The 27,707-nt window shown below is 37.9% G+C and overlaps 4 protein-coding genes and 3 non-coding genes across 9 annotated transcripts; all 7 read right to left on the bottom strand.

Annotated features, from left to right (window-relative positions):
- Positions 1-6,114: 6,114 nt before the first annotated feature.
- Positions 6,115-7,227, bottom strand: LOC108824608 (RING-H2 finger protein ATL63). Its single transcript, XM_018598032.2, has one exon. The coding sequence runs from the start codon at positions 7,147-7,149 to the stop codon at positions 6,262-6,264; it is 888 nt and encodes a 295-aa protein (XP_018453534.2). The 5' UTR covers positions 7,150-7,227; the 3' UTR covers positions 6,115-6,261.
- Positions 7,228-13,661: 6,434 nt separating this feature from the next.
- LOC108824606 (mitogen-activated protein kinase kinase kinase 18-like) lies at positions 13,662-15,326 on the bottom strand. Its single transcript, XM_018598030.2, has one exon. It carries the CDS (start codon positions 15,174-15,176, stop codon positions 13,662-13,664), a length of 1,515 nt encoding a protein of 504 aa, XP_018453532.2. The 5' UTR covers positions 15,177-15,326.
- Positions 15,327-16,465: 1,139 nt separating this feature from the next.
- Positions 16,466-16,560, bottom strand: LOC130500532 (small nucleolar RNA R38). The gene has a single exon (XR_008939153.1). It is a non-coding gene; the product is annotated as a small nucleolar RNA R38 (small nucleolar RNA).
- Positions 16,561-16,646: 86 nt separating this feature from the next.
- Positions 16,647-16,733, bottom strand: LOC130500605 (small nucleolar RNA SNORD25). Its single transcript, XR_008939222.1, has one exon. It is a non-coding gene; the product is annotated as a small nucleolar RNA SNORD25 (small nucleolar RNA).
- A 253-nt stretch (positions 16,734-16,986) lies between these two features.
- Positions 16,987-17,073, bottom strand: LOC130500604 (small nucleolar RNA SNORD25). Its single transcript, XR_008939221.1, has one exon. It is a non-coding gene; the product is annotated as a small nucleolar RNA SNORD25 (small nucleolar RNA).
- Positions 17,074-18,183: 1,110 nt separating this feature from the next.
- LOC108824381 (protein PMR5) lies at positions 18,184-20,043 on the bottom strand. 2 transcript variants are annotated; one of them, XM_018597800.2, is made up of 5 exons: positions 19,598-20,040; positions 19,278-19,449; positions 19,012-19,190; positions 18,774-18,932; positions 18,184-18,670 (listed from the first exon to the last, which is right to left on the bottom strand). In XM_018597800.2, the coding sequence occupies exons 1-5, from the start codon at positions 19,948-19,950 to the stop codon at positions 18,334-18,336; spliced, it is 1,200 nt and encodes a 399-aa protein (XP_018453302.2). In that variant the 5' UTR covers positions 19,951-20,040; the 3' UTR covers positions 18,184-18,333. The 2 variants fall into 2 exon arrangements, with proteins under 2 accessions (XP_018453302.2, XP_056849522.1); XM_056993542.1 differs by lacking the exon at positions 18,184-18,670 and having other exon boundaries at positions 18,770-18,932; positions 19,598-20,043.
- Positions 20,044-20,523: 480 nt separating this feature from the next.
- On the bottom strand, positions 20,524-25,643 carry LOC108828577 (uncharacterized). 2 transcript variants are annotated; one of them, XM_018602313.2, is made up of 10 exons: positions 25,392-25,643; positions 23,073-25,136; positions 22,844-22,973; positions 22,672-22,760; positions 22,302-22,549; positions 22,122-22,208; positions 21,913-22,012; positions 21,594-21,807; positions 21,312-21,501; positions 20,524-20,895 (listed from the first exon to the last, which is right to left on the bottom strand). In XM_018602313.2, the coding sequence occupies exons 1-10, from the start codon at positions 25,485-25,487 to the stop codon at positions 20,802-20,804; spliced, it is 3,312 nt and encodes a 1,103-aa protein (XP_018457815.2). In that variant the 5' UTR covers positions 25,488-25,643; the 3' UTR covers positions 20,524-20,801. The 2 variants fall into 2 exon arrangements, with proteins under 2 accessions (XP_018457815.2, XP_018457817.2); XM_018602315.2 differs by lacking the exon at positions 25,392-25,643 and having other exon boundaries at positions 23,073-24,740; positions 24,845-25,031.
- Between the last annotated feature and the right edge of the window lie 2,064 nt (positions 25,644-27,707).

Here is a 27,707-nt window from a genome sequence, read left to right as displayed (position 1 = left end):
AGCATCCTCGATCAAACAGTCCCAGTCCTGTGTTTTGATTGTTGAAGTCGTTGGAGCTAAAGAAAAGCACATACTTGATACTTCTAGTTCTAGACCTTGGCAAAGGGCAAATCCTGCCAGTTTGCACCGTGGTTCATGTTGCATTTTCTCATACTACATACGTCCAAATATTCCACAAAGCTCTAGACACCACAGGCCTGTAAGAAGAACCTCAAAATACACCATTTGACTGTTTCATTTCACCAAAAGAACCAGAGGATGGCAACAGAGGTTCATGAGGTTATTAACGTTCAGGGACGAAGCCAGTGCTTGATATACGGTGGCACGTGCACCCATAATATTACTAATATTAAGAAATTTGTATGTAAAATTACAGAGAAATCAGCCAGATAAAATGGTTTGATGGTGTTGTGCAGCCACTTATGTAGCTGGTTTGATAATTGATACCTCTTTTGTTAGTTATTAAAATTTGCACCCACTACCAGCTCAGTCTAGATTCGCCTCTGGTAACGTTCGGTACATATCTCTTTTCCTCTGCATTTCCATTATAAACAACTCTATCAATACCACAAACTCCTTATCTTCAGCTCTGATTCATCCCTGAACACTTCTCTCCAATCCAATGCAACCACCTAAAACCCACTTTTCACTCAAAAGTTAATACACCCTTAACACCAAATGAGTTGTAGTTAAAAAATGACACCTTCTTGAAAGCATGGAATCTTACTCATTTGATTTTATATCCTTAGGTCGAAGGTTCGAGCATAAATAATTTTATCTAAAGGGTTGTATCGTCTCGTACAGTTGATTCAAATGGGATTAAAAATAGATTGACTTTGTTGGAAAGCTTAGCAACCTCATACTCTACCCATTCTTGACTTTTCTTGGTTTCCCATTGTGTGATCACTCTTATCTCTTCAGCTTATTATCTTCTCTAAATGAGAATGAATAGTTTAGCTTTTGTCTTTGTAAATAATTGGATTGAAGAAATATGAGAGGTTTCAGGGTTATGTCTAGGAAAATAAAGAACGATTGAGTAAGCAATCAGAAGGTAGAGTTTGAAAACAACCTATCAGCATGTTTGATGTTGAAGTCATACATTGATTGAACACGAAAGTACCATCATAGGCTTTATATCTTTGTGGCCATTACAAAGTTAACGTTTTTCTTAATTCATCACTCGTTTTCTCTAACTCTTAGTTTTTGGTATGTATACGAAAATGACTAGTCTTTTATAAGACTGCAGAGAGTTGTGTGTCCTACTGAAAATGGAATGATATAAGAAGAGGCCAAGAATAATGGCGAATACAAAAGTTTGCAATAATAAGTAAAACAGTATACGCTTTGACGCCTTATGTAATGTATGCCTATGAGATTCTCTATCACATTTCATTTTCGCTTCTACGCTTTTTTCAGTTTATAATTTCTTTTAACTTTTAAATATCTTCATATTTGAAGTACACCGGGCTTTTAGGAGTCTGTTTCAAGTTGTTTTGGTTTTCTAGATTTGAATAAATCTTCCTATATTCTAGGAAGCGTGTGTTGAGTTGTTAGCTAACTTATAGGAGTGGCTTTGGTTGGTTAGCTGACTTGTAGGAGTTGTTTTTTGTTTGACTATATAAGTCTTGTACGTTGGTGTTGATTCAATAAGATATCACGAAGTTTTCAGTATTCTTTGATCTAAGTTTAACAAGTGGTATCAGAGCCTATTCAAGAGAAAATGAGTGAGAAGGAGTCGTTGTTGAGCATTCCAAAGCTTGATGGAGATTATGAGCATTGGGCAATGCTCATGGAGAATCTCTTGAGATCTAAAGAATGGTGGGGGCTTGTCGAAGAAGGTGTTACGCAGGCTGAGAGGAACGTGATACTGACGGGGGCTCAGAGAACCGAACTTGCAGATCAGAAGCTCAAGGATCTGAAGGTTAAGAATTATCTCTTTGCCTCGATCGACAAGACGACGTTGAAGACGATCGCTAAGAAGGAAACCTCAAAGGATATCTGGGATTCCTTGAAGACGAAGTATCAAGGGAACAAAAGAGTTCAAAGTGCTCAGCTTCAGAGGCTGAGAAGAAACTTTGAGGTGCTAGAGATGAAGGAAGGTGATTCGATTACTGATTACTTCTCCAAGGTCATGGTGGTGGCAAACGACATGAGGAATCTTGGAGAGGATATGACGGATGAGAAGATTGTGGAGAAGGTGTTGAGAACACTGGTTGACAAGTTCACGTATATCGTGTGTGCCATAGAAGAGTCGAAGGATATTAAGGAGCTGTCTGTTGATGAGTTACAGAGCTCCTTATTGGTGCACGAGCAGAATCTTTGCAAGAGTAGCAGTGAAGAACATGCCTTGAAAATGGAAGGCGGTGGAGGACGTGGAAGTTCCTCAGGGTACAATCAGGGAAGAGGTGGCTACAGAGGCAGAGGAGGGTACCGTGGCGGTCGTGGAGGCACAAGGTTTGACAAGAGTAACATTGAATGTTATAAATGTCATAAGTTGGGACACTTTAAGAATGAGTGTCCAGCTTGGGAGAGGTCTGCTAACTATGCAGAGTTAGAAGAAGATGTGCTTCTAATGGCTATGGTGGAAGCTAAAGAAAAGCATGTTTGGTACCTGGACTCTGGCTGTAGCAACCATATGTGCGGCATGAGAGAGTGGTTCATGGAACTTGACACTAAGTTTCGACAACAAGTGAAACTAGGAGATGATAGACGGATGCAAGTTGAGGGAAGAGGGAATCTCAGGCTTGAGATTAATGGCACAGCTCAGGTGATTTCATCAGTATACTATGTGCCTGGACTGAAGAGCAATCTCCTAAGCATGGGTCAGCTTCAACAAAAGGGTTTGAGGATCATAGTTGAAGATGATACGTGTGAGATTTGGCACAAACAACAGAGGAGAATGATAATGCACTCTACAATGACGTCAAACAGAATGTTTGTAGTCATGGCGACTGTCTTGGAACCTAAGGAAGAGCTGAAGATCAATCAGATACAGAGCCCACTGGAGGAATCTGACGAGATCTGGCACAAGAGGTACGGTCATCTCTCTCATGACAGCCTTCTCAAGCTGACTGAGAAAAGAATGGTGAACGGACTACCTAAGATCAATAAACCAGGAGAAGTGTGTGAGGTGTGCATGAAGGGAAAGCAGATCAGAGAGAACATACCAAAGAAAAGTCTGTGGAGGCCAAGCAAGGGACTGGAGCTGGTACACAGTGATATCTGCGGACCGATCTCACCTACATCAGAGAGTGGTAAGAGATACATCATTAACTTCATTGATGATTTTAGCCGTAAATGCTGGACGTTCTTCTTATCTGAGAAATCAGAAGCGTTTAGAGTATTCAAAGAATTCAAGAGTGCTGTTGAGAGAGAATGTGGACAGCAACTGGTGTGTCTGAGGACTGACAGAGGGGGTGAGTTCAACTCCAAGGCGTTTGATGATTTCTGCACGGAGCAAGGGATCAAAAGACAGTTGACTGCAGCGTATACTCCGCAGCAGAACGGGGTCGCAGAGAGAAAGAACAGGAGCATAATGAATATGGTGAGATGTATGCTCTTTGGGATGAAAGTTCCTCTGCGTTTCTGGACAGAGGCAACACAATATGCAGTGCACATTCTCAACAGGAGCCCAACGTCTATACTAGGAGATGTCACGCCAACAGAGAAGTGGAGCTCACACAAACCATCGGTGGAACATCTACGAGTCTTTGGATGTGTAGCCTTTGCACTTATACCATACGAGAAGAGAGTGAAACTTGATGAAAAGAGTGTCAGATGCGTCATGTTCGGGGTCTGCAAAGAGTCCAAAGCTTACAGGTTGTATGATCCTGCAAAGAAAAGAATTGTCATAAGTAAAGATGTGAGATTTGACGAGGGGAAGCGTTGGGAATGGGAAGAAACAGAGCAAGAAGAAGAGTTTGTCGTGTGTGGAGAAGAGAATGAAGAGAACCGTGGAGACAGAGAAGAGAACGTGACAGAAGAGCAGAATGAGAGAGAAGATACGGCTCAGGAAGGGGCACACGACACTGCAGAAACAACTGTTGAGACTGAGACTGAAGAAGAAAACGCTGGCAGTAGCAGAGCTGGAAGGAATAAAATAAAACCAGCATGGATGAGGGATTACATCTGTGAAGAGAAAGGGTTGTTTGTTGAAGATGATGAAGGATATATGGTGCTGTATATTAATGAAGAAGATCCAGAAAAGTTTGAAGATGCGGTCAAATATGATAAGTGGAAGAAGGCGATGGAAGCTGAGATAAAAGCCATTGAAGAGAATGAAACTTGGGAGCTAGTAGAAGCGCCTGCAAAAGCCAAGATCATTGGAGTAAAGTGGGTATACAAGACAAAGCTCAACGAAAGAGGAGAGGTTGATAAGTTCAAGGCCAGACTTGTAGTAAAAGGCTTTCATCAAACTCATGGAATTGACTTCCACGAAGTCTTTGCTCCAGTAGCTAGATGGGACACTATTAGGTCGATACTAGGCTTGGCTGCTCAAAGGGGTTGGATTGTGTTTCAGCTTGATGTAAAGAGTGCTTTCCTGCATGGAGAGCTCAAGGAGGATGTTTACATTGAGCAGCCTAAGGGGTTCGAGTCAGAGCACGAGAGAGAGAAGGTATACAAGTTGAAGAAGGCGTTGTATGGCTTGAGACAAGCACCAAGGGCATGGTACAGTAGAATTGAAGGTTACTTTGCAAGGGAGGGCTTCAAAAAGTGTTATTGTGAACATACCTTGTTTGTCAAGACAGAAGGAAGTAGTGTTTTGGTCGTGAGCCTGTATGTAGATGATCTCATCTATACTAGTGATTCGGCTGAATTACTTGAGAAGTTTAAAAGGTCCATGATGGAAGAGTTTGCTATGACAGACTTAGGAAGAATGAAGTATTTTCTGGGTGTTGAAGTCGTGCAAGATGAAGATGGGATTTTCATAAGTCAGAAGAAGTATGCTTTGGAGACGTTAGAGAAGTTTGGAATGTTAGAGTGCAACTCAGTGAGGAATCCTATAATTCCTGGGAATAAGTTGACTAAGGAAGGTGAAGGGCGCTCAGTGGATCCTACTTTGTTCAAGCAGATTGTTGGGAGTTTGAGGTACTTAACAGCCACAAGGCCGGATCTAATTTACTCTGTGAACCTGGTGAGTAGATACATGGAGAATCCTAAGGAGTCGCATATGCTGGCAGTGAAACGTATACTCAGATATGTTCAAGGAACGTCAGGTCTTGGAATACAGTACAAGAGAAGTGATGCAAGGGGACTAGTGGGCTATGTGGATAGTGATTATGCGGGTGATGAAGATGATAGGAGAAGCACATCAGGGTACACCTTCATGATAGGAGCAGGAGCGGTTGCGTGGAGCTCCAAGAAGCAGCCTATTGTCACGCTTTCAACTACGGAGGCCGAGTATGTAGCAGCTGCTAATGGAGCTTGTCAAGCAGTTTGGCTACGGAATGTGTTAGGAGAGATGGGGTTTGAACAAGAGAAAGGCACTGTTCTATTTTGCGACAATAGCTCTGCAATCAAGTTGTCCAAGAACCTTGTGTTTCATGGCAGAAGTAAGCATATTCATGTGCGTTACCACTTTCTTCGTGACTTGGTGAATGAGGGGGTTATTACCATGGAGTATTGCTCAACAAAGGATCAGCTATCAGACATTATGACGAAGCCAGTCAAGCTTGACGTGTTCGAGAAGCTAAGGAATGACATGGGGGTTTGCTTGAAGTTTGTAAACTGAAAGGAGCTTCAGTTTAAGGGAGGGATTGAAGTACACCGGGCTTTTAGGAGTCTGTTTCAAGTTGTTTTGGTTTTCTAGATTTGAATAAATCTTCCTATATTCTAGGAAGCGTGTGTTGAGTTGTTAGCTAACTTATAGGAGTGGCTTTGGTTGGTTAGCTGACTTGTAGGAGTTGTTTTTTGTTTGACTATATAAGTCTTGTACGTTGGTGTTGATTCAATAAGATATCACGAAGTTTTCAGTATTCTTTGATCTAAGTTTAACAATATTCGCATCGCAGCTAGATTTTACATGTACTGATGTGATAATTAAGATACATGAATTTAGATTTTGCCTTTTTACTTGCACAAGTATTGACAAAAGTCATTTCCTGATCGTAATCATCAGATTCAACCAAAACTTGATCAAAAATAAATTACCACTTTTGTAATTACATATCTTTCTCTTTTTTTACCGCACGTGGCTTTTAGGCTATTCATTTTTTTTTCTATTTCCAAAGTTGTACACATGATTTTTTATGTATTTATTGTTTACTGAGACGAATCTTGCGTCGCCGACGACGGAAACACTTTGCTACCCTCCGATCTAGTTCTACTACTCAGCATCCTCATCAACGAACTCGATGCTGAAGACGTCGATCTCCGATAACCTCTTGATCCTCCGTCCTCATCTAACACTTCAATTCTAACCTCTCCTTCTCCGACGCCAACGCCGTCGTCGTCAACCCCTGTTTTTGCATTATCTTCCGTCACATCAAGAGACAGTGAAATTCTCCGATCACCGGCGACGACGTTCTCATCTTCTTCTGCCTCTTCTTCTTCTCCCTCCACGACATCAACGTCGTCGTTAATGTCCGGCTTGAGATTTTCTCGATCGGAGACGGCGGCGAGAACAGGGGATCGACAGAGCGGACAAGAAGAATGAGAAGACAACCACATGTCTATACACTCAACGTGAAACCCATGTCCGCAAAATCTCAACTTCCTCCCGAAATCTCCCGCTTCCCACAAACCAAGACATATCACACACTCCTCCTCCTCCTCCTCTTCTTTCTCGTCGTCTTCGAAAACAAACAGAGGAATCGAAGAAATGACCGAAGGGTCCAAACCTTTGTCATCGCTTGTCGTAGCAACAGAAGCTTCAGCGTCGTCGACGACACCTCTTAGTGGGAGAGGAGGTATGATTCTCGTCGTTGTGACTGTTCTTCTTCGGATTCGTCTCCTTCTCAGCCGGCGTCGAGCGGCGAAGAATTCGTGGTCGGAGTTTGACCAGTAAAAGCGGGCGTAGAAATGGAGAAGCAAGACGAAGAGGACGACTAAGAGGAGGAAGAGGAGAGCAGCTAAGAGAACATTGGAATTGTAAGAAGACAAGGTTTTGAGGAGACTGTTTCTAGTTGTCATTGAGCCTTCTTCCCTCATTATCTTTACTTCTTAACTGATCATGTTTTCTTTTTTCTTTGGAGGTCCCTTTGATTATATATATGAGTGTATAAAGTGAAGTGTATAGGGAAATTTTTTTTAAAAAAAAAAAAAAAACTAGATATAAATGCTATAAAAAGATGAGATTTAAAAGAAGAAATGTGTATTGAGAACATAAACGAAATTTATTATATTAAGTCGTTTTATTTTTATTTATACACAAATCCCACATAATCAGGATATTTTGTCAAGAATATAATATATAAATTATGGAAAAAGATATTCAAAGGATTTTTTAGCCCTATTCTCCAACCAATTGCCTTTCTATTTGTCGTCTTAAATTCCATTGAAGAAAGAAAAAAATTGTTGTGAAAAGTAAGTCGTATTATATTGATTACATGCATAATCTTGGTTGGAATATTTGATGAAATGTGATGTGTAGAAGAAGTACATGCAGGGATGGCTGTGGGCCTTGTCTTTTAGCGTGGTGTGGTTTCAACTAAATAATAGAGTGGAGGAGGGTTGTGAGTTTAAAAGATGAGTGGGGTTTGTTTTAATTTGTACTAGATCTTGACCCGCGCTTTGGAAGCGCGGAATATTTTACGATTAAAAAATTCATTAATAACTTAATAAATATTTTGGTAATTTTTTTAAAATGTGTATTTAAAATATTTTTGCATTTAAATTAGTGTTTTTAAATTCAACCCGATTGTGATTACACCGGTTAATCCGGAGATCTGACAATTCAATTTAGGTTTTTAAAATATTCGTATTAAAAAATCACTAAAACCCGAGACTAACCGATCAAACTGATGGATGACCGATATGTAATCTAATTGGATTTAAATTGTAATAGTTTCATAATTTGTAATCTTATAATCGAAATTTTAAAGTTCACTATTTTGCAATTTATGAAATTATGACGTTTCTACAAAATTTTAAAGAGAAAATGATAGATATAAAATAACTAAGATTAATTATTGTATTATTTAGAAACATTGATAGTAGTATAAAAAATATATTGTTTGGAAACATTGATAGTAGTATAAAGAAATAAGTATATTGTTTGGAAACATGGATAGTAGTATAAAGAAAGGAACATTAGTGACTTAATGTATGTTTAACTATAAAATATAAATGTGTATTTAATTTAAAAACTTACAAAATAAATGTTAGGTCCAACAGAATGTTTCTGTTTTAATAAGATAGATTCGTATCTCTATATCTCATGAATCGATCGCTAAATTCTAAACATATGATTTCCTATAAGTCTATTTTTATAATTTATACACAAACTTACATTTAGATTCAAGTGTTCAACACATCCATTATCATTAAGTAGAATACAAAATAGTCTCAATACATCAGGAAATCTCATGTTGCGATAACATATCTCCTATATTGTCATTTAGTTGAAAAATCATACAATGATTAGTCTAGACGTTAGTTTCAACTTTTTAATTTCAATGAATTTTTTGACCCTAAAAAAAATCGAATGAATTTTAGTGACTCGTGAACTCTTCTTTTAAAGGACTGTTTTAATATCATTTCTCATCACTTTATACTTCCATATTAAACTAAAGTAACATCAACATTAAACCCTGGGACGCGAGAACATGGTGAAGAGATGAACAAAACCAAGGGAGCACGAAGTACTAGTAGAAGATAAGTGGGTAAATAGTAATGGGGGTCACATGAAAGCTAGCTTAGAAAAGAAGGTAAGTAGGGAGAGATGGGAAGATTTTACGTGAACATAAAGCAAAAGTGGAAGACGAGGAACGCTATGCAACTTCTAGTAAACATCTTAATTTACACGTTTCTATGTTAACCAATAACCAATCTTGTACTATATTTTATTTTTTTAAATGAAGAAAAAAGTATAATATGATATGATACCCATATACACCTCCGAAATACATATTCGTTGTTCGCAGGACCTAACCACGAGGAGCCGAGGAGAGTCTTTCACGAAACTTGTTCACGTCTTTTAAATTGGCTAACTCGTCAAGTCTTTTTGTTTTCATTTCTCAATAACAATATAATTATCTTTCTAATTTTCGGCTTATATATAGTTTTGTAAAATTAAAATGCTTTTTACATTTTAGAATCAAACTGTTGCTGTTTTGTTTTATGCCTTCTGTCACATGTAAATGGTATGTACATAGTACTTGGGTGATAATAATTGTTTTGTCAATAGTTGTAAGAAAATGACAATCCATAAAAATGGCAGTCATGAAAATAATAAGAAAGACATAAATGTAGATAGGTGAGGACTGATACGGAGGGATTATTATTAGAGTCTAAGAACTTTATTGACCAAAAGTCACTCTTCTTGCCATAAAATGAGGGTTGAAGTTGCAGTTGCAAACAACACCTACTCCTTATTTTCAGCCTTCCTTTTTCCAACTTCCATGCATTTTCCAGCCTTCTTTTTGACCTATTTCTTCTTTGTCATGTTAATGGTTAGCTATTAATAGTTAGCTATAGACATTCAATTTGTTGGTTTGGTTCACCAATTTAATCTTTGGTAAATAGATCCGAACTAGAACCAATATTTTAAGTCCGCTTTAGTTCAATTCAATTTTAGAGGAACTAGAATCCAAATAGATTATTTTTAAATTAATACCTGATTTTAACCAGTTTTACACTACAAAAAAGTATGTATTACATCACTTAATTAGTATCAGAAAAATAAGTGATGTTAATTTAAATCATTTATTGATAAATGATATATTTCAGAATCAGTTATGTTAAATGATGTTGTTATTAACTTATTTAACACCATTTCAATGAAATTGACACAAAACTATATTAATTTACATCAGTTCAAAATAAATGATACAAAATACAAGTTTACATCAACTATGATTTATTCGGTTCGGGTGCACCAAAATGAGTTTTTATTCCGTGAGTATATATAATTTAGTCAAAAGATTAAATATCCATATTTGCGGATTTTTCAGCTGAGTTCAACATTTTTATTTTCTGATTATAAATAGGAAAAATATTCAAACCGAAACCCAATTAATCATGCTCCTACGGATTGATTCACTAGCGACATATAAGTCCTGTTAATCTACGTAGAAATTAGAAATCCACAATATCTAGTCTCATTTGGAGTTGACAATATTGTATTGAATATAAATCAATCACGATTCAGCATCCAATGAAACCATTAGGCCATCACAGTATGATTAGCAGAGTTTAGACTTCTCTACTAAATTTGTATTTTTCTGCATTGTAGGTTGGCTATGCATCGGAATTTGTTAATCCAGTTGACAAAAAACAAGTTTGACTAAATTTATTTGATATTTAATTTTTATCCAAGAGGTTAAATATCCATATTTGCGAATTTTTCAGCGAGTTCGAGATTTTGTTTTTTGGTTAAACAAGAAAATATTCAGGGCAAAGCCTGATTAATCATGCTCTTATGATTGATTCATCAGTGATAGATAAATCCGGTTATGTAGGAATTAGAAATCCGCAATGTCTGGTCACACGTAGAGTAGAGTTAACAATTTCATATCGAATAAAAATCAATCATTGTGCGGTGTGGGGTATGAGAGAGCACGTACTCATACGGTTCATAGAAGAGTATGATCAACTCGTTGATTGTTAGTAACTTGAACTCCTTTATATTAGCGTAGAGCAACATGACGAATCTGAATTTGTTGATCCAACTGATCCAAAAGAAAACAAGTTTGACTCGATTTATTCGATATACAAAATTTCTCTCACGGTCCCGCCAGACCCATACAGAATAAGATTTGACTAAAATCAGAAAATGTACAACGGGATGTACACAATAGTTACCCCTAACATCAAAACTAGAGTAAATCATCATACATCCGCTCTTTCTGTGCTTGTGATCATACAGCCACTCTTACTAGTAGCATGAAATACATAAAAGTGTACGTCGAAAGATGAGACAGAGAAATGCAATTTGAATATTCAAGGCACAGAACAGCTCAGAAGTGAGCTATTAGTACTTGTGTGGACAGAGGAAATTAAATTGGCGAGACAAGAGATAGAGAATGGCTTTAAAACATGGTGCTTTTATTTGTTCTCGTGGTGGAGCCATATTAAGATGTCGGGCCCTAAATTAACAATCCGTTTGTTTTACTCTTTTCGAAACACCACATAAGCCCTTCTTTGCTGCAACAAGACAAACACAAACCACTTTCTTTGCTTTGTGATATCTACCAAAGATGTTGGACTTGGAATCTGCGTCGGTCGATCTGATTCGAACGGTTTAATTGCAAGTCAAAGTGGATTATTTATTCATAATCATTGGATTAAAAATAATGATTCTGGTCTGAAACAAAGTTGAAAGCTACAATGATAATAATAAATATAATTTGATGACATATAACTAGTATCTTAAGCTAATACGAGTTAGAAAGAAGACCACACAAGTCAAAATAGTTACAACAACAACAAAAATATCATAAGATGCTCTTCTATAACACAGGGTAAAGACTCAAGACTTTTAGATGACAAAGGAATAACTCCTTTTGAAGTGACCCTTAGGTCCAATGCCAAGTACATAACATAATAAAGTAAATTATTGTGATGCCAACAACCAAAAGCCCCACATGTGATCGGTTGCTTACGTCCGTTTTCTTCTCTTCTTCATTCTTTGTTTCTTTCTCTTCCTTTGCAGGGCAGGGCTTTCTCCTCCTTTGGCTTCCTCTTCACTTTTCTTATCCTGAACCGAGAGATTATCGAGTAAACCAGCAGCCTCGTCCCCCTCTTGCTCTCTTTCCCTACTTGCTGGCTTTCAGCTATTTCGGTGAACTTCTCCATAAACGTTTTGCAATCTATTGATGCAATAATAGCGATTTAAGTATCTAACAACAAACGAAAAAGTGCAGACATCACAACACCTAGCTAAGGAGATTCTTCTACTCTCATATATTTAATATTAATCATCACAGCTAAGAAAATTGTACCAGCGTGCATCTTACTGATTATGTCAAACACAAATACGATTATAGTAGTAGCCTACCATCAGAAGTATTACATAACTAGCATGAAACTGATCTCATAAGCCTGATCAAGAGTTGAACACTTCACAAGTAATAGTCAAAATGATACAACACGACTACAGGTAATACCACTACAAAAGCCCTTTGTGTTTTAATTTAAGGAGCTTGCGACTCACACAATTGACAGCTACAATAACAGATGACTACTTGAACATACAGATCTCTGATCATAGAACACGATGGTGTGATGGCTACTTCATTCAAAAAACCTAATGATACAAACTCAAGTTTCTACAAGTACACTTCCTCTCAATAGACGCAAACCTAATGCAGAAGAGCTCATCCTTCAACTCGCCATCTGAAAAATCAGTAGCGTGCCATAAACACGACTTTTCATTCCCGCTATGTTCCTGAACACTCATCTGAGAAGAAGTTTCGAGGACCAGCTTAGGCTTCAGATTATCTGATGAGCTAATAGACCCTAGCCTCAGTCATTTCAGCCCACGAACGGCCCAAGTTAAGCAGCGTTTACATGTCTAGAGATTGTAATGGCAATCATGCAAAATAGCTATGCAACTCCAGTAACCTTTTTTGTCACTTCAGTAACCTTGTTTCTATAACGCATTAGTTACTATAATCAGTACATACATACAGGGTTGATAAAAACTAGTGGTTACTGTCTATGAACAAACAATTTGAAGATACAAACAAAATTCCAATTTATTTGATTTATAGTTTTCTTTAATATCCTCCCAGTGGTTTATATATATAGCTTTATAATTAGTCATGCATTTTATTTTTAAATGTAGAAGAAACATGCGTTTTGTAATCAGCATTTCAAATTCACACCAAAACAAACAGAAAAATGAAATAGGCTACTGACTTCTACAGTACTGAAATCAATGTGAAGGATTGAAGTTTTGAATATGATAATTAATGTTGGAAACAAGTGTCAACGCCATTCGAGTGTGCTCTAGAAGGGTAGAAGGAGACATTGACTAAATTAAATACTCCCTCCGTTTCAATTTATTTGTCATTCTAGACTTCGGCACACAGATTAATAAAACATTTAATTTTGTATATTTACTAGATAAAAACACCATTACCAATACACCTAATTAGATTCCAACCAATAGAAAAATAGATTAGATTAAAAAATCAATAAATTTTGCATTGAAATCATAAAACGACACTTATTTTGAAACGAAAATTTTGCTCCAAAACGACATATAATTCGAAACGGAGGGAGTAAGAGTTACAACCAATGGATAGTAAATGAGTGTGTTGCATAGTTGGAGTAAAAAAATGTGATAATACATACTTTACGTATGTGGATGAAGCTCGGCATGAGCTCATTCATACATATACTATACATGAGAAGAAGACCTCATGGGTAAGGAATGCCACAACCTAAACTCATACCCCACCCATAAACCTTATCTTATGTCCTTTATCATGTCTCCTGACTAGTTATCCACAAAACTACTACACAATGTTAAATTAATATATATCCTCTTGAGAGAACTAAAACTGGTCATTATTGTGTAGCTTAAGATATACAATATTCATGAATGATCCCACTCTTTGAGACACATGTTGCTTTTCTTTATTGCCACTTGTCATAGATATGTTTGCGTATTTATTAGTGAACATTTGTGTGGCCGTGTATAGAGAACAAAAATTGCCAACATAAAATATTTTATTTATGAACATTTGGGCACAACACATGCACAATAATGTACTACATGCGACTATTATCGCTAGGTCGGGTACATCCAAATCCGCGTTTTGAGGCACATCACGGTCACAACACTGCGGCGGTGCATTCACGCCCGTACGTTTAACTTCCACGTATTTACGATTTTGCCACCACATATATCTAACGTTGTGTGAACAAAATGTTATCTTCCCTTTAGCTATCTGCCACGTCGGACTATAACTATACGATGAACTTGTCGAATTCCTCACCGTTACGAGTTCCGTACATGAAGAATCACGAACGAGCTGACGTGTCCCCGAACCTCTAACCACCAACCAACCATCAGATTCCCAGATTACCCCTCTGCTCATCGCCAAAGTACCGATCCTCTCCCTAGCGATATTCGAACTCGACTCGGACGACACTGACTCACTCACCACTGCTTCTTCTTCCTCGAACACCAAGTCCACCCAGTCGAATACATGCCGCGGAGATTCCGACAGAGCATAACACGAGAGGAAAGGATGTCGCAACAGCTGATCGCAGCTCCACCGCTCGCTCGGGTCTCTCCTCAGACATTTCTCCAGAAAGTCCCGGCCATTTTCCGATAACCTCGCCGGAAATTTCGGTAGCTCGTCGGAGAATCCGATCGTTCTCAGAGTCTCAGCTCCGTCTTCATTCCACGGCGGTTCTCCGGTGACCATCTCGATGATCGTACAGCCAAGAGACCACACGTCGCTCTCGGGGCCTTGGCATTCGCCGCGAACTACCTCCGGCGCCATCCACAGTGGACTACCACGTGCCTCGCACCCGGTTTGGTTTCCGGTTCGAATATCTAAACCGGAACCGAAATCGGCGAGCTTAGCAGAACCGGGTTCTTCTCCAAGCAGAACGTTTCTCGCCTTCACATCGCAGTGGACGAAGCCGCACGTGTGGACGTCCTTCAAAGCAGAGACCAAACACCACGTGAACCGTCGGATCGTATCTTCCTCGAGGTTTTGACCCGCCACATCAGCGAGAGTTCCACGTGGCATGTACTCGAGATGAAGGTTCCGGAACGACCCGGTTCCTTCTCGGGTCACGTCATCGCCGAGGAACCTCACGATGTGTGGTGACGAAACCGAGCGGAGGATACGAATTTCGTTTTCCAACGAGTCGAGCTGACGTGGGATACAAGTGGCAAAACCGACTGATTTGACGGCGAAGATATGATTGCTGTCTGATTTGTTGACGGCGAGATTAACGGTGCCGAAGCAGCCTCTGCCTATGACCTTGCCTCTAAGCCACCAAGAGGAAGTAGAAAATGTAGAGATTTTTGAAGTGCTCAAATCCATCACCATGACTGTTGTGTTGTTTATTTATGGTATCTTTGGTATGACAAAACTGTAAGTGTGTGTTTTATATATGCATGGAGGACTTTGAGTCTGACTTGGATTATTTACAAATGGATATACACTGCTTTGAAATTACGCTGACCTCTTTCTACATTGACATTAAAGTGTCGGTTTATACACAAGCATTGTACCTTGTGTTTGAAAGTACAGAACATATCATTTAAGAAGGTACCACCGGTAATAGGATTTGGAAACGTGTTCCACATTCAACTATAAATTCCAGAATGCAATAATGTAAAGGAGTTGATCTTTTAAAAAAAAAAGAATTGACGTATCCACTCGTCAAAGGACCGTTGCTATGATCTTCACATATGGTACTTATAAAGACACGTAGGAATTGTCGATAACGTTCAAAAGATGATAAAAGTATAAACTAAATGTTGATACCAGTCGAGTTATATTTTTGACAGACACTGATAGAAAAGACACACGTTTGTATGAAATGAAACAATTGAAATGTGATTGCGATATGACATTGTTTCAACGACTTGTGCACCCAACAACAAAAACTTGATACAAGAGAATATTCTTATTGTCATATGATATTCCTAAATGGACATACACAAATAAACAGGTGAGGCTGTAGGGGTGTAGAAAGAGGCTGGTTGGAAAATGAGTCTGTAATCATGGGTCGTTTTACTCTCTCCTGATGATGAATATATTCTAACAGATTACAAAAAAATAGAAATGAAATAATTGAGATGTGATAATTAAATGAACATTGTTTCAACTACTAGTGCTCACAAAACGATTGCTCGGTCAACCATGTCGATACATATCCTTTTTACAAGTCCATTCTTCTTTATGGCAGAGAGATTTTAGATTCTTGCAAAGTACACTAGATTAAGATAGAGATGAATGTGAAAATAGCAGGTTACTTGAATCAAATGACAACGCAACATGTTAATAGTTGAGGTTTATCTTATATACAATAATGTTTGTTTTACCTTTTTTGTATATTTTATCACAAGGTTATCAATTCATTTCAACTTCCAATTTAAAAGTACTCGCACAAAGAGGTGGGGTTTATCCAAACGTATGTGAAAACCAAAAATTGCTGAAGATGAGAGGCTGCGTGTCAACACTAAAATCCAACAACGAGAGAACCCAAATTAACAAAATTCTACACTTGGTATTAAAATCCATTTCAACTTTACTAAAGAATTGACTATAGATTAGATCATTAACCAGACAACCCGTCAACAAATAATAGATTAAACTGATATAAACGTGTTAGAAGTGTCAGATTACAAATCAATCATCAAAAGGATTAAAATCCTCAGACAGGGATAACTGTTTTTTTTGATATTTGTCCTCATCATCCACAGCAAAAAAATTCACTGAAATCCTTCTGAATTTCTTTAGAAAAGAATCATACGGCATGAAAAGAAAGAAAATTATTAAACTGAAGGTAAGAAGAACTCAGTCCCTTAGATGTTCATAATGAAATGCGATCATTACCGCAATCATTACAGGTCTGTAAATTGATTCATCACTGTTCTTCCGACATACAAAAACAATAAGAGAAACACAGATAAGATATGTAGTCACTCAAGTTATGCTCCCAAATCAGCATCAAAACTAGAATTAACAGTATATGATGCTTTGAATCGATTAGGGATGATAAAAGAATAACGAGAGCAGCACGATTGATATTGCTTCAAGGGAACGAATCATATGGGAACGGACAAATCCACATCGACTATCTGATGAAGCACAATCAAACTCTAAACTAAAGCAATTGACAACAAAAGTGAAGAACTCAGTCCCTTAGATGTTCATAATGAAATGCGATCATTACCGCAATCATTACAGGTCTGTAAATTGACTCATCACTGTTCTTCCTTCACAATCTATATAGATCTATACAAGCAGACAGACTAGCCTAAAAATGATATGTAGTTGCTCAAGTTATGCTCACTAATCAGCAGCATCAAACTTGAATTAACAGTATCGATGCTTGAAGGATTAGGGAGAATATATTGAAAAACAAAAAGGCAACACGATTGGTATTGCTTCAAGGGAACGAATCGTATGGGAACGGAAAAAATCCGCATAGACTATCTGATGAAGCCAAATCTAGAGAGAACGAAACGAGAATCACACATCTTCTAACAAAGAGAAAGCCTAGAATAAGAGAACAGTGAAGTTCCGGTTGCTGCTGCTAAAACCCTAGAAGATATCGAGTACTGACTAGAGAGTGTGAATCGATTCCATTTATAAAGAGGGGTTTTGGCGGGATAGACGGTGGAGATGCTAGTCTTGGGAAAGTTGATGTACGGCTGAGGATGTGTGTTTGGAAAACCCTAAAAGGCTTTCATTGGGCCCATTGTAGTGTATTTTAACAAGCCCTGTAAATTAATTACAAGACTCGTCAAAAATATTATTGGTTGTTTATATTTTTTTTTTGCCCAAAAAAAAAAGACTCGTCAGAAAATTAGGACTCTTGGGTCTTTCCTATATAGAGCTGTAATTCTAAACTTAATTTCAAAAAAAAAGACAACTATATTTATTGGAGTTAACTTGCAAATCCATTAGCTTTATGATTTTCTATATAATATATTTATATTCTCTTAAACTATAATGTGTTCAAAAAATATACCTTCATTTTTTTGAACACAATACCTTCAAACTTTGTTTAATTAATTTTGTCTATGAATGTAACCAAGTTGATAACTACATTAAATTCTTGTCTCTTTTTCGGTTTATTAATGTGTTAATAACATTCCAAGTTGATAACTACATTAAATTCTTGTGTCTCTTTTTCGGTTTATTAATGTGTTAATAACATTCCAAGTTGATAACTACATTAAATTCTTGTGTCTCTTTTTCGGTTTATTAATTTGTTAATAACATTTGCTCTATGGCTAACTAAACAGCCAACAACAAATGATAAAACAACTGTCGATACGGCTAAGTTAAACAGACAACACCTCTGCTTTTATGTTGCATGTAATAAGAATTATAAAATCATTAGAATGAAAAATTCTGCCTCAAAGTTTCTACAATTGAATGCATCCATAAACTTGGGGATTCTCCTCGAATGCGTTAGAAAAATATCCTACCCGAATAAATTGATAGAAAAAGATAATAAAAGGGTGGGCTAATAGAAGAGAATGGTATACAACAACTGATTCCATGTATCAGGGAGACCAGGCAAGCACCAATGGCTACAATCTGACTGGCCTGGCTTGGCCAGCTGTGAACCACCGCTAACAAGACCGCTGTAGACAGAAGGGTGTCCGTCTTTTCTGAGGGAAGAGAGGAGCGTTATGTCAAGAAGTAATGCAGGATTGTGCATCCCGTGAAGCACTTCAACGATCACCGATCTTAGCTGATCTGTGTAGGGACTCACTGGATAAGCCGCTCCTGTGATTGGCTCCGTCTCTCCGTAGCAGTTCTTGGATCCCGAAGACGTTGATGCTGCCCAGTCACTCGGACTGATCAATCAACAAAACATATATACAATTCAACTTTTTTGAGGAAATTCTCTTCAAAAGCGTAACAACTTTAAGAGATAGAGAGAGAGAGAGAGTGTGTTACTTGTCATGTGTTGGAGAAATAGAGAGGAAGAAGACTTGAGTTCTGGATCTATCCACATGTGTTTCAACCCAATAAGCCCAAGTACGAAGAGCTTTCTCCATAGCAACGAAACGGTCCATGTCTTGGTAATAAGAATTGCCTGATTGAATCAAGTCCCATCTGTGTGTTTTCACAATGAGAGATGTGAATCATCCATATGATATAAGACAACATTTCGCATTCCAAAATAATAACTAACCCTTGCTGAGACCCGGTGTGGCTCCACCAGTGACCAGTATTGAAGATGAGTAGATCAGCGTCATGCCAAGCGTTGGCATTGCCAGAGATCTCCTCAAGTTTCAACACACGCTTGCCTTGAACAGCGTCTATGTCCACCAAGAAAGGAGCTTTGTAAAACGACATAGTTATCCCATAGTCCTAACATCAAAAAAAAAAAAAAGCTTCTTACAGAACTTGATTTCCTCAAGTAAATGCGAGAGAGAGAGAAGGAGAAGAAGTGTGTACCAAGAATCTGAAGGTGGAGAGAGGGAGACCTCTGGTCATTTGAGTACGAGTGGAGGGTGCAGATGACATAATGAGACAGATCAACGACTCCCATTGATTCTTCCCCAACGAATCACCCGCAAACATTATGTTCTTCCCCTTCATTCTCAACAGAAACTCAGCACCATTGAACCTAACATCCCCAAAACCATCAGAAAAAAAAAAAATCTTAAAGAGACCAACTTTATAGAGAACAATTCAAAAAAAAAAAGTCAGATTCGAACTAAATCATCACAAAGGAGTAAACTTTAGAGAAACCCAAGAAGGAGTAAAACACATACGTGGGCAAGTTGCAATTCTGGGGCTGCCATCGATACTTGAGGTAGTTGGAGTCAGGACGTCCGTACATCTGACAATCGAACTCACTCTCCACGACGGCGGGACAATCCGCCGGTTTGTACAGAGGGTACGAGTCGTCGTGGACCCACGTGCCCATGAAGAGAGAGCACGTGCTTCTGTTCCCTTGGAAAGAAGAAGGTCTGCTCGAGCTGTACTGGTTCCCACTGCTGCTGCTGCTGCCGCTGCTGCTCCCATGGCGTTTCTTCAAGCTCAGTATAATGGCGGAGGAAGATGGCTCTTGCTGAAGCAGTAGTGGAAGAAGAAAGAGTGAGATGTGAAGAAGAAGAACATTCATTTTTTTTTTTTTTTTGCTTTAACGGAAACAATGGAGATTTTCGGACGAGAACAGCCAAGTAAAGGCTGTAAAATAATAATTGAGAGAGAAAAAAAAATATCTTAAGAAAGTGTTTTTGGATTCATTTATCTCTGTGCAAATGGGTATGGCCGTCTGGGTGCTCTCTCACGTGGGTCCTCTCACTTCTGTAAATATTTTACAAATTTCAAATTAATTATTATTATTCGGTGAATAAATTTAGATTTTCAAATATAACTTTTAAAATATTAGGTTGAGGGCTTGAAGGATTGAACATTTTTTTAGTCTTTTTTTCTTCCCTAAAATTTTCAGTTTTTGTAAAGGATTTCTCAAGCTTTTAAAATTTATTATTAATATTCTGTAATTAAAAACAATAATAAAATTCAATCTTCTATTAAATCGAAAATGTTAAACATATACAGTTCAAAAGTTAGTATATTAAAACTTCAAAAGTTTCTATTTTGGGGGCTTAAAGGATTTATAAACGGCATCTACCGATAACTTGATTGCAATAAATCTTATATATATTCTTCATATAATATATACGATAACAAAGGCAAATAATACTTTGCTTACTACTATTATATGCTTCCTCTTTCCAACTTCATACATCAACAAAAAGAAACAATGGGAAGAACAAATCAAGTGACAGAGAAGAGGTAAGCATTTGTTCCTTCCTTTCCGTTTATTTTATTTAGATACAAAGGTTGTTTCCCAACACCTACCTTAAAATTGCAACCTTTTCTTGCCTGCCTGCCCAAAGGTTCTGAACATAACTTGTGGAAACAAAAGTATCTAACCGTGCTCTCCTTGGAGCTATCATATTTACTTCTTCATGTTAGCCTCCTACATTTTAACCTTTTTCGTGTGTAACACTTTAGGATTCGGTTCTCTTTCACCAACCTTTCTTCTTGTGTTTTTATTTCCCTGAATAAACCACAAAACATAGATTAAAAACAATATTGTATGAAGCTACGAAAAGCTAATAAGATTCACCAGCCTAATATATCAATCTTTGGACTCAACTAGTTGCCAAAAATAGACGAGATCTCTTGAACCTTGTTTCTCAATTTCTATCTGACATCTTATAACTTATGGATCTACTCTATGTATCAGATATAACACAGACATGTCAAGCATCAAAGGCGCACCAATACCACCAAGTTTCTTAAGCATCTCCATACTTTCACGGACTCTTATTTTAACCTCTAGAGTTCTATTCCAAGTCTTCTATCTTGGCTAATTACCAGGACCAATGTGATTCATTTTCATGTTTTTTTTTCTCTCGTTATTGGTGTGTTTCGGATAAGTTAATCAAAGGAGTGGAGGTTTGAACAACATACTCCAGGGGGGTTTTAGTAGAGCTAGACTCCTCGAGATGCTTTTCTGCCTGGTGAACTTCTGATATATCATCAGATGCAGAATTGTCTTCAATCCTAATGTTTTGTTCCGCCTCATGTACTTCTGATCTATCATCAGATGCAGAATTGTCTTCAATATTGATGATGTCACAGTTTGTTTCACCAAGAGACGCTGCATAATAACGAGGATCTCAATTTTTAAAATCTTACTTAAGATGATTGACAGTTTTAGATTCTGCAACATATATAACATGGGGTATTAACCTGTACTTGTACTTGGAAGTGGATGTGACACACTGCTCTTGATCAATATCTTTTGGCACAATATTGTTCGTCCAAATTCCAAGAAAGTAAACTGCAGAAAGTCTTTCTTTTCGGGAATTGTCACTTTTGAAAACCCAAATGAGTTTGTCCATGTGTCCAGTACGCACGGAACTGCAGGCAGGACCAGTCTCTCAACTCCCAAGTCAATGAGCACCTGGAGAACCCACATTTTAAAAAAAACTGTTAAAGAGGTCTTCAGGATAAACGTAAGAAAGCTTCTTGAGCTGAAGGAAGAAGTGGAGTTTTCAATAGTAAACACCTTTTCGAGTTCATTCATGAAAACCCGGCACATCCCGTGCTGGCGATGCTGGAATCTAGTACCAATGAAAGGCATTTCTGCAACCTTTTTCCCCAGAATTCTGAACAAGGGAACAAAGAGAACAAGTCAGACTAACAACTCAATCTAGCCAAATACAGGCCACGAGATTCTGCAGTCTTAACAAACAATTTAAGCTTAATGAAGCCTACCTGACAGTGGCAACAGTAACCAGTTCGTCGTTCCTTTCTAGAAGTGCCGTGTAAAATCCACTGAAGTTCAAACGTTTATATTTTGACCTGCAGTTTTCTCAGAGTTAAGTGAATTGATGCAAAATTATGTAACAGAAGACTTTTACATGAAATAGTTTATGTTTGTCTCTTAAGCCTTACCATCTGCTAAAAATAACATCTTCAGCAAGATCTCCACCAGAATGACGTCTTTTCACAGGCTCGAAAAGTTCATGCATCACGTCAACAGCCACACTGAGCTTGCAGTGAGTTTCTGCCACGGCTTCAATTTTAGAAGCGTCAGTCCCTAATGTATCTGATTCCAAGGACTGCACCAGTCTCCAAGTTAAATTCTTCTCCACGCCCACCTCTCTCGGTTTCCCAATAAACTCACAGAGATTTACAAATATCTGAAATGGAATTTTTTTTCCCCTTAGAGCAATGCTGTGTATGTCTTAGTTGCTGCAGTTTAGTTAGTTTTTTGATGGCTGTTAACAAACACGAATTGAAAACGGGATCTAGATTGTCGTACCTCTTCACAGTCCCTGCTGCAAAACCACTTTTCTGCCAAGAATTTATCAAATGCACCGTCACCAACATAATGCAAGCAGCTAGGGTGATCTATATGAACCACAGAGAAGAAAAATTATATTATTCAAATATTTTTTTGAACCTTCGTAGTAGCGTGAGGAAGAATTACGTACATTTACGTTCACACTGCTTGCAGCTGATAAGTTTTTCCTCCTTGGCATATTTGCTAATGCTCTTGGCAACAAATTGTCCACAGGCATCACAACAACATGATGCGCAGAACCAGTCACCATCTGGAACATCCTACAAAATTTCAACGAAAACGTGTTAGGAAACCACGAGTAAAAGCTGTAAAATTTCCATTACGGTCTTATCAGTGAAAACTGGTGGAAAAGATAAAACCTCCAGCCCAAGACAACTTGAATGGAAAGCGGATGGACATCCATCGCAAAGAATCAGCTTCCCTCCATAATGACAAACGGAACAAACTATGTCGTTCTCCCATTGACGCAATTTTATCTTCAGAAGATTACGTGGTTGGGCTTTCTTTCTTGTTTTATAGGCTTCCACTTGGCAATCCAAGAGAGATCTTCCATCGTCCAGGAAGATGTTGGCTGCTGCTCTGCATGATCCACCATTAGCATGAGCCTCGAAGCCACTTATGGAGAAAATTCTACGGCAACAACTGCATTTTATACCCTCACGAGTTAGTTTCCCCTCTTTTCTCACAGTGTGATCCTTTTGATTACGGCATCGTATATTTTCTCTTGGTAGAATCACATTGTTTTCTATGAGCCAGGAAAGAACAGTGCGTGGACTCTGGTTTCTGGAGGTGGGAGTTATTACCCGCTGCACTCTTTTGCTTGATCTTGACACACGGGTTTTACCGCGACCAGTTACTCGATTCTTAATATCTGTTAGCATTCTTGAAGTTTGCCCCCTTGTCCTGCTCAGATTGACATCTCGCGAACCTACAATCAATTTGTTCTCCCTGGATATATATCTAAGACTACGTTTCTTTTTACGCTTACTTCTCAACCGTACGAAGCCTTGAGCTTTTGTTTTTGTCTCCAGCCCTACATAGAGTGCTCTTTTACGAGTCCGGACGGGATAGGATTTGCCGGTTTTTCTGTTGATGTCTTCCTCTTTTCCCTGGCTTCCACACTCAAGCAAGGTCTCAGCAGACGACTTCCTTCCATCACCATGAGCGACATTTCTATTAGAAGCAGGCAAAGCCAAAACAATGCTCCTCGGTTCCTGGGTGTTACACGTCCAGTTTTCACAAGGCAGAGAAAGACGCTGAGCCACCTCCGGAGGCGTCAGGGGCTTGTCACGTTGTTTCAATATGATACATACTTGACGAAGGGACTTCTCATTTAGCCTTCCATCTGGTGAGAGGTAGCGATACCTATGCCTTCCACCTTCGTCCACAATTTGTTCTATGGTCCATCCCATATACCTAAGATGCTTCCTAACATGGAAGGCCACTCTCAGTGTCGGTGCCCTAATATAGCTAGACACAGCTTGTGGGCATGATTTAGCAACACAATCAAAAGGTTGCCAGGTTCCAAGTTTCTTGTCATGGTCGTCAGTAGATTTCTGGCTGGAAAGTTCTGTTATCCCATTGATGTAACTTACCTCCGACCTTATGCCAGTCACAGAAGTTAACCCAGGCATGGAAATGCATCTGTGGCTCGCCCGTTTGTGATCTATGTCGTTGGAGGAAAATTGTTGTTCTTGTGGAGCAATCACTTCCACACCACTTGGACAAGCATCGGTCTCATTAACCGCTTGAGAAGCTTCTTTGACTAGCTCCAACTCTTGGTGAAGAAACTGACTTATTGTGATTTTCAGATTGTCCTCAATCACCTCCAACATCAAACCTTCCCATAAACGCCTAGCGGAGCAAGTCCATTCCCTTATCCTCGCAAACTCAACCCTGACCCGTATGTCATACCAAAGCTGCTTAACCGAAACCGGGAGATAGTTATCCTCCTCATACTTCTCAATCAACGCAAGCAACATCCATCTCCCACGACACTCCCAAGTCTCCCTAACCTCATCCCAATCCTGAGTAACACGAAAAGATTGAACATCAGCATCGGTTTCATCACCCAAATCAGGGAAAAACACTCTCCTTCTCCCAGAACCGCTCTCGTGGTCAAAGATCACACCTTCCCACCAAGCATCACTGATGTATACATCAACACAGAGTCCATACGCAAGGCTGAATCGATCAACTTCCAGCTTTGGCGGCACAGGTCTCAAACGTCCACGTAAACAACCATAAGAAGAAGAGCTCAACCCTTCTACTACCTCGGAAACGTCAACCGTATCCACGAGATAATCAGTAGCATCATCAGAGAGGATGTGATCGTATCTGATGCTACGGAGGCGTCGCTTTTTGCAGGAAATAACAGTACCTGAGTACCAAGAACCAAGAAACCCTTCCTCAACACTTCTTACCTAAACAAAGACAAAACAATTAAAGCAGAAGAAACGTCAGCAACACCAAACAAATGAGAAATTAAAAAATAAATTCCCAAAAAGCAATATATATATATATATATATATATATGTTTCCTATTGAGAATAGAGACTACAGAAACTCTAAAGCTTCATCGGAGCTCCTATTTCGAAATTCATCAAAATCGAAAAACCCTAAAACCCCTAGACTCGAAGGACACATCGTTGACCGAGAGGAGCAGTGTGAGGGTTAACCTCTACTTTTTCACCGACGAGAAGCTTACGCCGGCGGAGATTTCGTCCGCCGCTGCTGTTCCAGCCGAATATCGGCTCCTCCTCAGTCGCAGGCATTAAGATCCAAGAAGATTCGAGTCTGGGATTTGGGAAAATACGCAGTTTCTTTTTTTTTTTGTCGTTTTCTTCTCAGAGTGTAGAGAAGAAGTTAAAATCAGCCTTTGGTTTGGTTGGTTGGGTGAGTGAGGAGCAGCTTTCTCCCCAAGTAACGCTGTTCTCTTGTTTAATTTTTCCATTTAAGCCTTTTTTTTAATACTAATGGATTAGTGTTTAATTTATTCTTCTAATTACATTTATGTATTTCTTTGCATTCGAGGAAAATGGAAACTTTCTTAAGTTTTTCTTATTTCTTAATTAAAATTTCCAAATGACTTTTTCACCCTGTAATTCACACTATACATATTGCTAACAAATAGAATGTTGAGAATCAATCAGTTTCACCATTTTAACTTTACTAAAATTTGTAAATCAGTTGAAAAGCAACTTTCCATTTAGCTCCTGCTTAAAACATTTCGATCTGGCTTTTTTTTTTTGCTTTGCCTGTTTTAGAAGTGTTTATGAAAACAAGCTAATGGGCCATAACTACTAAACTAGGTCTTTATCTGTCGAAAACGGCACAGTTCTGGTAAATCAAGAAAACGAACTAATGGGCCAAATATAGTTTTTAGTAATGGGCCATTATCCTCGTATAGACGCATTAGTGTCGTTACCTGCTTTTATGGCCCACAAATGTTTGGCCGCTAGTGAGAGAGAGATTATTCACTGCTTCAGGACCATAAAAATCTAGATGGTCTTCACCGATGCCGACTGGTAAAATGGCAATGGTTAGTCGCTTTCGTGGACCCCACATAGTTCGCGTTCCATTCATTCTAGTCAGATTATGGATTCTGATGGGTCCATTTTGCTATTGGTACACTTGACTTTCTTTTCTTTGCTTTGTATTAAAAATAGAATTAATAATATCTCATCCTCAGCACAAAAGATCCAGACCGTTGGATACATTCTTTTGTCGTTGCATTTACTCTTAAGTTGTAGTTTGAGTGACATTAAACAAAACTTTTAAATTGATATATGTTGGCAATCCAACAGTTTTATGTTATACATCGCATTACGTGAAAATAACACACTTTAATGATGAAGTAAACATATTTATTTATCCTTCGAAAATTATTTATCATGGAATGAAATTTTTTAAAATAACAGTATAAGCTTCTCACAATTTTATATGATGACTGTAATGCCTAAGACTAGGGCTCAAACTTATTTTCTGGGATCCAGATCCAATCTGAGATTCTATCCAGATTTGCTCCGAAATCATTTCGAATTTGTTTTGAAAATAGAATATCCGGATATTTAGATCTGGTTCTGATGGTAAAATATCAGATCCGTCAAATTTAGATACAGATACTTTGATTTTAAATCTGGATATCAGGATCCATATTCAAAATTTTTAATATATATATATATATATATATTTAAAATAATTATAGTTGATATATTAATATTGATACATAAATTTAGTTTTATAATATACTATTTTAATATTTATAATATCATTTATATATACTTTTAGAAATTTTGTATAAATATTTATCTAATATATTATTTTAAAAATTTAGTATTAAAAATTATTTTTTATTTTTAACGGAACCGAATCAGGATTTAGGTACTCGTAGATAATACAACATTGGAACAGATATCCGAAATAATATCAAAGATCCGATGGATCCAGATTCTGAGCCGAATACCTTAAAATATTTTGGATATCCGATCCGTTCCAAATCTACAGTTCGAGAGGTCTACGTAAGATTTTGTTTTAAAGGTTATCCAAATAAAGACAGTGGTAAATAATACTCCCTCTGTTCCATATTACTTGATGTTTTACCTCAATGCACAAATATTAAGGAAAACTATTTTTTATTTAAAATACTACTAAATTACAATTTAAAATTAATTTATTTAATTATAAATAGAAATAATAAATATTCAATTGGTTACACAGTTTTTGATAAAGTTAAAGTTATATAGATTTGTGCAAACATCATCTATTATGAAACAACAAAACTTCTCTAAAACATCAAGTATATTCTTATGTGAGGTAAACCTTGTGGAACAGCTTCGTTAATGCCACTGCAAAAGCATTGATGGGTTTGGTTCACGCATTTGCATTTGGTTTGATTGCAATACAAAACAGTCGTTGAACAAAAAAACAATATAATATACTTCAGATATACCAATACTGATATCTTAATATATATACACATTAATATATATTTG

This window comes from Raphanus sativus, chromosome 9 (assembly GCF_000801105.2).
Source record: "Raphanus sativus cultivar WK10039 chromosome 9, ASM80110v3, whole genome shotgun sequence".
In the NCBI taxonomy this organism is placed as follows: Eukaryota; Viridiplantae; Streptophyta; class Magnoliopsida; order Brassicales; family Brassicaceae; genus Raphanus; species Raphanus sativus.
The sequence above is the reverse complement of the archived record's forward strand: the minus strand, read 5'-3'. Positions and strand labels throughout refer to the sequence as shown.